Source organism: Alligator sinensis, unplaced genomic scaffold (assembly GCF_000455745.1).
Source record: "Alligator sinensis unplaced genomic scaffold, ASM45574v1 scaffold550_1, whole genome shotgun sequence".
NCBI lineage: Eukaryota > Metazoa > Chordata > Crocodylia > Alligatoridae > Alligator > Alligator sinensis.
Window position 1 is genome coordinate 127657 of NW_005841980.1, and position 8526 is coordinate 136182.

Here is an 8526-nt window from a genome sequence, read left to right on the forward strand (position 1 = left end):
AGCCATGTGCTGGCGTTACTGCACAGTAGTATCACTTATTGCACATTGATTTAGTACTTGGTTATACAAGTACTAAACTTAATGAACAGTAATTACGGTACATTAATGAACGTGTAGATATGCCCAGTGGTTACCAATGAGGGCTCAGTGGTGCAAGTGCTGACTGCCTCTAAGGAACTGATGAAATCCTTCCAGTTAGGCCAGTAGCATGGAGAGTGCTCCTGCTCTCCGTCTTCCAGGAGGCACTCAGAGCCAAGCAGGATTGGGCTTTGAATATGCACCATTGTTACTTTTGGATCTCCAGGTTCGGTGTAACCAAGCACAAAACATGCCAGGTTTTTCTTCAGCACCTTCCAAAGAGCAATGGGGGTTGCACACAGTAGGGGGATCTCTCCTTTCCAGATTTCTAGCAAACTAAAAACCTTGAGCTATGCTGGAGAGCTACTAATAAATTCCCCTTGCTACTGTTCTCTGTGAGAGTAATGTGTGTTGGATGGGTATGCCTTTGATCCTGCAAAATATGTTAAACGGGTCCTGCTCTTCTCCCACACCAGCACAAATCCAAAATAAACTCCAGTGACGTGAGTCTGCTGTAATTGGGATTTACAGCAAAGTAAACAGGGACCAGAACTTGGCTTGTGGACTTTCTCCTGTGGTGTCACAGTTAACAGAACTGAGATTAGATGCATGACCCTTACCCTTTTACTATGTCCAGGCATATTAATCTTTTCAAGTCATTGTCCCACAGTGCCTTGCAGTGGCGTGCAACAAAACACAACCTAACCCATGCAAACTCGGGCGGTTTAGGTGGGAAGAATAGTTTTGCTCGGCTACATTTTAAAATCACTCCTAAAACATGATAGTCAAGACACTTCGGAGTTCCTAAAAGTGCAAGGTCAATGAGAGCCAGATTTCTCCTGATACCAATCAACACAGCCTTCGTTATAAGACTTGGTTCAAATGTTGATGTGGGAAATCTAACCTAGGTGGTATTCTTGGAGGAGGTAAATTAAAGTGAATAACCGACTTGGTTTCATGATCATTGATTTGAATGAAGTGGCACCAGGAAAGGATCCTTATGACCTTAAAAGCCGTTACTGATCATAACAATGATCAGTAATTATCCTGGTAAATTGCTGATTTTAATTCCTGTACTTATGTGAGAGACTCCCTGAGTCACAGGCTGGCTGCCCCTTTTGCAGAGAGATGCATTGGTAGTCCCCAGATGGTCCAGATCAGATGGGTTGGGTCAGTGATGAGAGTCCACTGGAAAGAAGTTGGGCCTTTCTCCTGAAAGGCTGGGAGAGCTCACGCAGGGCTGGGGAGAGGGTGAAGCGCGGTTGTGGTGGGCTCTGGAGGACACGAGTCCTCAGGGTCACAGCTCCGGGTGAGGGCAAGAATGGAGACCCACAGCCAGCAGAGATGGACGGGGTGTTTCCATCAGGACTTGCCTTTATGTTTCCATTGGTGTCTTGCCTGGGCATATGGAGAAGGGGACCTGTGAGGCCATCTCTCTAGGAAAACCCAAAAGGGAAGGCAGGCCTGAGACAGGAACTCCAGTTGCAGCGTTGTCCCGCCAAGCCCTGAGAAGCTTTCAGAGGTCCTTGGGGAAGCTGGGAGCTCTGCTATGACCAGCCCCAAGAGGGGTGGGTGCTATGACAGGTGATCCTCCCACGCACAAGCTCAAGGAGGCTGTTTAGGACCCAAAAAGGGAACAGATCCTAGGGTATCTCTCCCTTACTCTGGGTTAAGCAGCAGGATCTGACTATGAGAAGCAAAACAGTCCAGCGTAGCCTGCTGCTTCCATCTCTGTGTGCATTTGGTCTCAACTCCCGTATACGATGATTGGTCCAGGAGGGAGCTGGACAGTTCTCCATGGTGGCAGATGACAGAAAAAGGAGCAATGGGCTCAAGCTGCAGCAAGGGAAGTTGAGGTTGGATATTAGGAAAAACTTTTTCACCAGGAGGGCGGTGAAGCACTGGAGCAGGTTACCCAGAGAGGTGGTGGACTCTCCATCCTTGGAGGTTTTTAAGCCCAGCTCGACAAAGCCTTGTCTGGGATGATGTAGTTGGGGCTGGTCCTGCTTGGAGCAGGGGTTGCACTAGATGTGACCCCTGAGCTTCCTTCAACCCTCATTGTTTGTGATTCCAGTCCTCCCAGGCAAACCTTGAGGCAAGGGAATCCCCATCGCAGAGGCCCCCAAAACTAGCATGGTCAATTGATCAAGAAAAGCTGCAACTGCTGATATAGGTGACAAGAGAGGAGTTAAGGGTAGGAAGTGGCTTGGTGCACAGGTGTTGGGAGGCCACCGTGCCTGGAGCGCACCATGGAAGAAGACAGGAGATGGAAATGGAGGAGACATCAGGGGTAAAGGCAAAGGGACTGACCGGGTTGAGTGGCTATGAAAAGCTCAAGGACACCGGGAGCGAGTGAGGAGCACTGAAGAGCAGGGAAACAACCAGCGAGGAAGGGGATTCTGGCGGCACTCAGCCTGCTGAGTGACTTGGAAGGGAGCAGGGTTCATCTCCAGGAGACCCGAGAAGAGGAGCCTGGGTGGGGCAAGCCTGAGAATAGAGAAATGACTCTGCTGCGGAGTTCGTTCAGCATCGAGCGTATAAAGCTGGTTCTCTCCGGGTGGGGACATTCCCGGAGTCTGTCCTCCACCAGCATGTCCCCTTCCCTCTGGCTGCACTGGATACTGGTACAGATGTGGATAGGTGAGTGCTGGCGGCTTTACGGCGCATTGCCTCAGCAAGCAAAGGGTGCTTCACTTATGATTTGCAGGGTTACAAACAAGAGACATTCGTTGCTTGCATGTTGTGTGTGTACTCCAGGCACAAATAGCATCATGCACACATGCACACACACGTGCACGTGTGCACACACACACACGTGTATGCATGCCATAGCATTATTTGTGCCTGGAGTATACATACCATGTGCAAGCAATGAATGCCTCTTTGTAACTCTGCAAAACTAAAATGAATGTGTGTGTGTATACATGTGCACACACGTGTGTATATTATTTCAAAAGGTTTCTTAAAATTATAGGAATTAGTACCAATATAGAGCAATGTGTTAGTTACTGAAATGTGGTATTTTCCCTGTATCTGCAAAACCTGTGTGTAGATTCTGTGGGTTGTTCAGTAGAGTTTTTTTAATGATGAAAATGATCTCACCTTATTGCTAATGTTGAATTTCTAGAGAACTCATTTTGCCTCCCTGCCTCTCTTCTCTATGTCTTAAGCAGGGCTGATATGGTCCAGGTTTAGAGAAATTGTCTTTAAATATAAAACAGAGTAATCATTCTGGAAAATGAGAGAGAAGAGGGATTTTCTAAAGCTCTCAGCTAGGAGTGACTTTCACTGAGAGAGTTGCACAACTCTGCTTTCAGTTATGTAAATGGAAAAACTCCTAATAGGAGTAAAATGGGAGCAGACTTATTCCAAGGTTGAGTTGGGTTTTTTGTCTTTTTTTTTTTTTTTGTCTTTTTTGAAACTCACCCCAAACAGTTAATTATGCTCCAACACGTTGCAGTCCCTTTTAGATCAGAAAGGAAATGTTGAAATGTGGGTGGAAAACCCCGAGGGGTGAGATTTGGTTCATGCTCTTCCTCCAGCTCCATCAAGCTTCACTGGGCAAACTAAGATGACCCCATGATTTCTTTGCAGCTTCAGGCCATTTCCACAGCCCAGGGATTTCCACAATATTTCCAGTTACTCGGGGACCTGACTCTGGAGGGTGATGGGAGCCCTGTGCCCTCCCCGCTGTCAGCCAGATGAAAACTGGTTTCTCCTCTTGTGCTTGTTTCAATAACGTTGTGATATGAAGAGCGTGCATCAGGGTCCGAATGGTCTCTTGTAACCTCTCGCCCGTCTTCCCGTCGGTCAGCATTTTCACAGCTTGGGACTGCCATGTTCATCGTGGCAAAACAAGCTTTGTCAGACTTTTTTTTTTTTTTTTTTTTTTTTACAAGACTACTCTGTCGAGAACTCGTTGTTCCTGCTGGATCTGGCTTTCTCTAGGCAAAATGAGAGCTCTAGAGAGAGGAGAAAATGGAAGTTTTTCAACACACAAATCAGAAGTTTCCAGCATAAAAAAGGAAAGGGGTTTAGTGCAAAATTCCAAGGAAAAAATGTGGGTTTTTTTCCCACCCCCCTCATGTATAACTCACACAAGGATGCATGTCTCTGCTTCCTCCACACCTAGGCTACATGACAGCAAAGGAGTCTACTCCAGCTGTCAATTGATGGAACCGAAAGAGGGAAATGGTTTTTAGCCCTGAAGTTCACGGTTCAAACGCTGCTGAGAGGCATGGGTATTTTATGCTGTCTGAGAAATCATTAACTTCATTTGTTCTTTGAACAACCTCTAGCTGCCAGGTTTCCAATACATGCAGCAAGTAGCATTTACAATGCGTGACCCCATGAATTTGGGGACAACTGTTAGGATTCACTGCCACTCAACAGGGCTATTGGCTCCAAGAGTCGGGTCCCTGTTTATAAAAGAGAGTGCACGCCACAGTGCCGTCGCTTCAGGAGGCTAAGATTACAACACCGTGGTGCGAGCTGCCAGGATGCCATTTGCTAAATGATAAGATGCTTGGATTCGGATGATTTCTGCCCTGCAGATTGCCAAGCAGCAGGTAACATGGCTCACATGGACATTTGTGCTGCGGCAAGTCATCCGTTTCCAATACCTGCACTAGGTGGTTTAGGATCTCTCTGCAGGCTGCCCTGGAGTCGGACTGTCAGGGGTGTTAGCAACCCGGAAAGGAAATGCTGGCTCAAAACCGCAAAGGCCAAGTTCGCCTAGTACCAGCCTCTTTAGGAAACAGCAGCTGAGACACGCCGGTGCCTGGCTCCTTTCTGTAAACTCACATTTCCGCTCTCCAAAGGGCAGAGGATGCAACGTGGGGGTGCAACTTCTGAAACCTTTGCCCTGCAGAGCTCCCTTTGTGCTGCCCAGGAGAAGAGACGCTTGCATCCCTAAAGGGGAAGAGTCCCTGGCTGTAGCAGCTCGGAGATGAAGAGGACTGGCCATTCCTCTTGGTCCCGCTGCCAGCCTGGGCTGGCCTAGGGCACGTGGCTGCATTTTCAGGCTGTGCGTGGTGGCAGAGCGGGTCGGATATCTCGCACCTAGAGCGAAGGTCCAAATCCGAGTCCCGTTCACACTTGCGCTGAAGGCTGTGCCCAGTTGACAGCATGTCAGCGACCATTGAGAGTGATGCATCTCTGCATTTTTTTGAAGAGGTTGGAGACTTTGAAGTTTGCCAAATGGACACCAACTTTCAGACCTGAGCAGTTTGGGCCCTGAGTTGAAAGATTACAAGTCCCTAAATCCCCTTTTCCAAAGTCTGGTCTCTATGGCACAGTTCTGTTGGAAAAAAAAGGATTGCCTTTTATTTGCTACCAACATGCATGCATCCACCCACGCATTAGGAAGTCACCAGGAGCTCAGCCTTTCTGTCACCACAATAAAACCACTTCCTCAAACAGCCGAGGCCCTTCGACGGCATACAGGCGCTTCCCAAATGCCAGCGGGCGTGCACAGCCGGTCAGGAAATCAAAAGGTCATCTAGTCTTTTCCTCTGCACCAAAGCAAGTTCAAGTGCATGCAAACCATCCCTGCCAACGTTGGCTTAATGAATGAAGGAGGTCCCACAGCCTCCGTGTTTAACCTGTGATTGTGTTTTGCCACCCTTAGAGACAGGAAGTGTTTCTGTGGGATAAAGATGATATCTTGGCTTTCTTTGCCCCTGCTCTTCCCCACCAGCGCACGCTGCGTCCCAGACTGTCGTGCGAGGGGTGACGGGGCAGTCCGTCACGCTACCCTGCTTCTACCACGTTGCAAGAGCGAGTGACGTCACCGCCATGTGCTGGGGCCGGGGCAGGTGTCCAAATTCGAAGTGCAGCAATGAGATTGTCCGTACTGATGGGCTGAGGGTCATCTCTTCGAAGTCTGTGAGATACCAGCTAACGAATCGCCTGGGCATCGGGGACGTGTCTCTGACCGTAAGGAACGTGAACGAAGGAGACAGGGGAATATACTGCTGCCGTGTAGAGGTCCCCGGTTGGTTCAATGACATCAAACGAAACCTGGAGTTGAAGGTCGAGAGAGGTAAGAAATGCATCTTCCTCCTCTGAGTCTATGGGGAGAAGTCTATCCTGCTACCAATGACGGTGAGATGAGGGATGGGTGAATTTTCTTGGCGGGAAGAGTTTTGCCAGGAAAATACAGTTTGGGATGGACTGAAATTATTTGCAAGCTGAGATCTAATTCATCAAATCCTTTTGGCTGGAAAAAAATAAAGGGAGAGGGGATGGGAAAGCTGAAAGGCTTTGCTTAGAAATGCTTTGAAGGCAGACTTCCCACTTTTTTATTGTGAAGCTTTCCATTTGATGAAAAAATGCCATTTCTTTTTAATGCAATTGAAAAGAATTAACGGGCTTAAAAACCCCAAAGTGAAATGAAACATCTTACATTGGGTAGCAGCAGCAGTGTTTTCAACCAGCATGGTTTGTTTCATAAGAAAACACAACAAAACCCCGCAAAAAACAGTTCATTTTAGGTTGACCAGAAGCGGATCCCCATGCTTCATCTATCAGTGTGGTCAGCAAACCAAAAAAACAGTCATTGAACAGCCCTGGCTTAGACTGGGTGGTTTAGACCATGGTGGTAAGAAGGGTAAAGTCTAGGAGAAGCTTGTGTTATAGTGGTGATAGTTCAGAAATCATGGGGGAGGCAAGGGCGTCTTAGGATGACATGTTTTATTGGGCCAACTATGTCATTGGAATAAACTTTAACAAGTTTTTGAATATGAGATATTCTTTGTCAGGAGGCGAGATACCACCCTAAGACATCGTGGCCTCACCTCATGCAGTGCACATGCTTTGCAGCTTTCCTTATTGTCCAAAGACATGATCTGTGCTAACCTACATGGGACCACGTGGGAATACTCTCCAACACGGTAGTCGTTCCTAAACTGCACCAAACTGCAATTCATGGGGCCATGGGAAGGAGCCTACATCCAGCCTGGACCTCATGCAACTAGATGTTGGACAAGGGTCCAGGGTGGGCCAACGAGTCTGGGATTGCTGCTGTAGGAAGCCTAATGGGGAGGGTGAAGTGAGGAGAGAGAAATCCCTTTCTACCGCAGACTGTAAGGCATGGGTGCTGGCTAAAACCCAGGATAAAGAGGTGCAAATCCACTGATGTGAATAGGGTGATGCCTGCTGGTAGAACTGGACCCCGCTGCTTTATGCCGGTGGGTCATCCAGGGGGAAGATGACTAAACCACCCCTCTCAAACTCCTTTTTGAACCAAATAGTGCAGATTTTTACTTAATAAAACAGCTCAGGGGAAGCAACTGCTTTCCTGCAAAATCTTTTGATTTCTTTTATTCTAAAACTAAAGACCCCTTTTGAGTTTAGGGCAGCAAGTAGCCTGGTTTGAGGTTTTTCCCTTTTTTGAGAAAAAATCGAGTTTTTCCTTGGGGAGAGGGGAGGAATCAGTTTCCAACTGGCTTTATTTGGATTCATTTCTGACCTAGTGAGCTGATACCTTATTCTTAGAATCATAGAAATGTGGGTTGAAGGGAGCTCAGCGGTCTCATCTAGTCCAACCCCTGCTCCAAGCAGGACCAGCCCCAACTCCATCATCCTGGCCAGGGCTTTGTCTACCCGGGTCTTAAACACCTCCAAGGATGGAGACTGCACCCCCTCTCTGGCTTCAGCACCCTCCTTGTGAGAAGTTTTTTCCTAATATCCAACCTCAGTTTTCCATGCTGCAACTGGAGCCCATTGCTCCTTGTCCATTGAGCACAGCCCAGCTCCATCCTCTTTGCACCCCTCTTGCAGGGAGGTGACGGCTGCTATTCACTCCCCCTCGGTCTTCTCTTCTGCAGACTCAATCAGCCCATTTCTCTCAGCCTCTCCTCACAGTGGCTTAAAGAAATGGGCAGTTTCCATTTTGTCTGTCCTGGGTTTGTGGCTCTCAAGCTCAGCTGAGGAGATTCTGACCTGGTTTCTTGGCTTTTTTCTCCAGCAGTCACAACTCCTCGTCGTCCTCCTCATCCTCTTCCTCCTCCTCCTCGTCCTCCACCGACAACAGCCCCGGTTCCTGCAGCAGTGACAACCCACCCAGCAATGCCTCCGGCCTTCCCAACGGACCCGGCTCTCCCAGATACGACTCTTGCTCCCCAGACGACTGCTTTGGAGACGACCGATGCCTGGCCGGGACGCTACGGCGTGACAGAGTTCGATCGCACTTTGGGCTGTAGGTTGAATGAGTGGCAATAGTTCCTCCTTCCCCCTGGGATGCAAGGGGCGGGGTGCCAGGACGTGTCGTGTGGGCAGCAGGGAAGTCTGTGTGAGGCTGGCTGGTTTGTCAGGGTCCCTCTGGGCAATGCGACTTGGACGAGGGAGAGAGTTTTTCCCAATATCCAACCTCAACTTCCCTTGCTGCAACTTGAGCCCATTGCTCCTTGTCCTGCCATCTGCCCCCACTGAGACCAGCCCAGCTCC

General features: G+C 48.7%; 1 protein-coding gene across 1 annotated transcript in view; it reads left to right on the forward strand.

The window, feature by feature from the left end:
* The first annotated feature begins 2614 nt into the window (after positions 1–2614).
* The window catches only part of LOC106722047 (hepatitis A virus cellular receptor 1-like), a 7552-nt gene continuing 1640 nt past the window's right edge, over positions 2615–8526 (forward strand). The window contains exons 1-3 of the mRNA XM_025200961.1: positions 2615–2718; positions 5777–6121; positions 8048–8278. Of these exons, the coding sequence (XP_025056746.1) occupies positions 2670–2718; positions 5777–6121; positions 8048–8278 (625 nt within the window). The 5' untranslated portion in view covers positions 2615–2669. The remainder of the gene's footprint in view (positions 2719–5776; positions 6122–8047; positions 8279–8526) is intronic.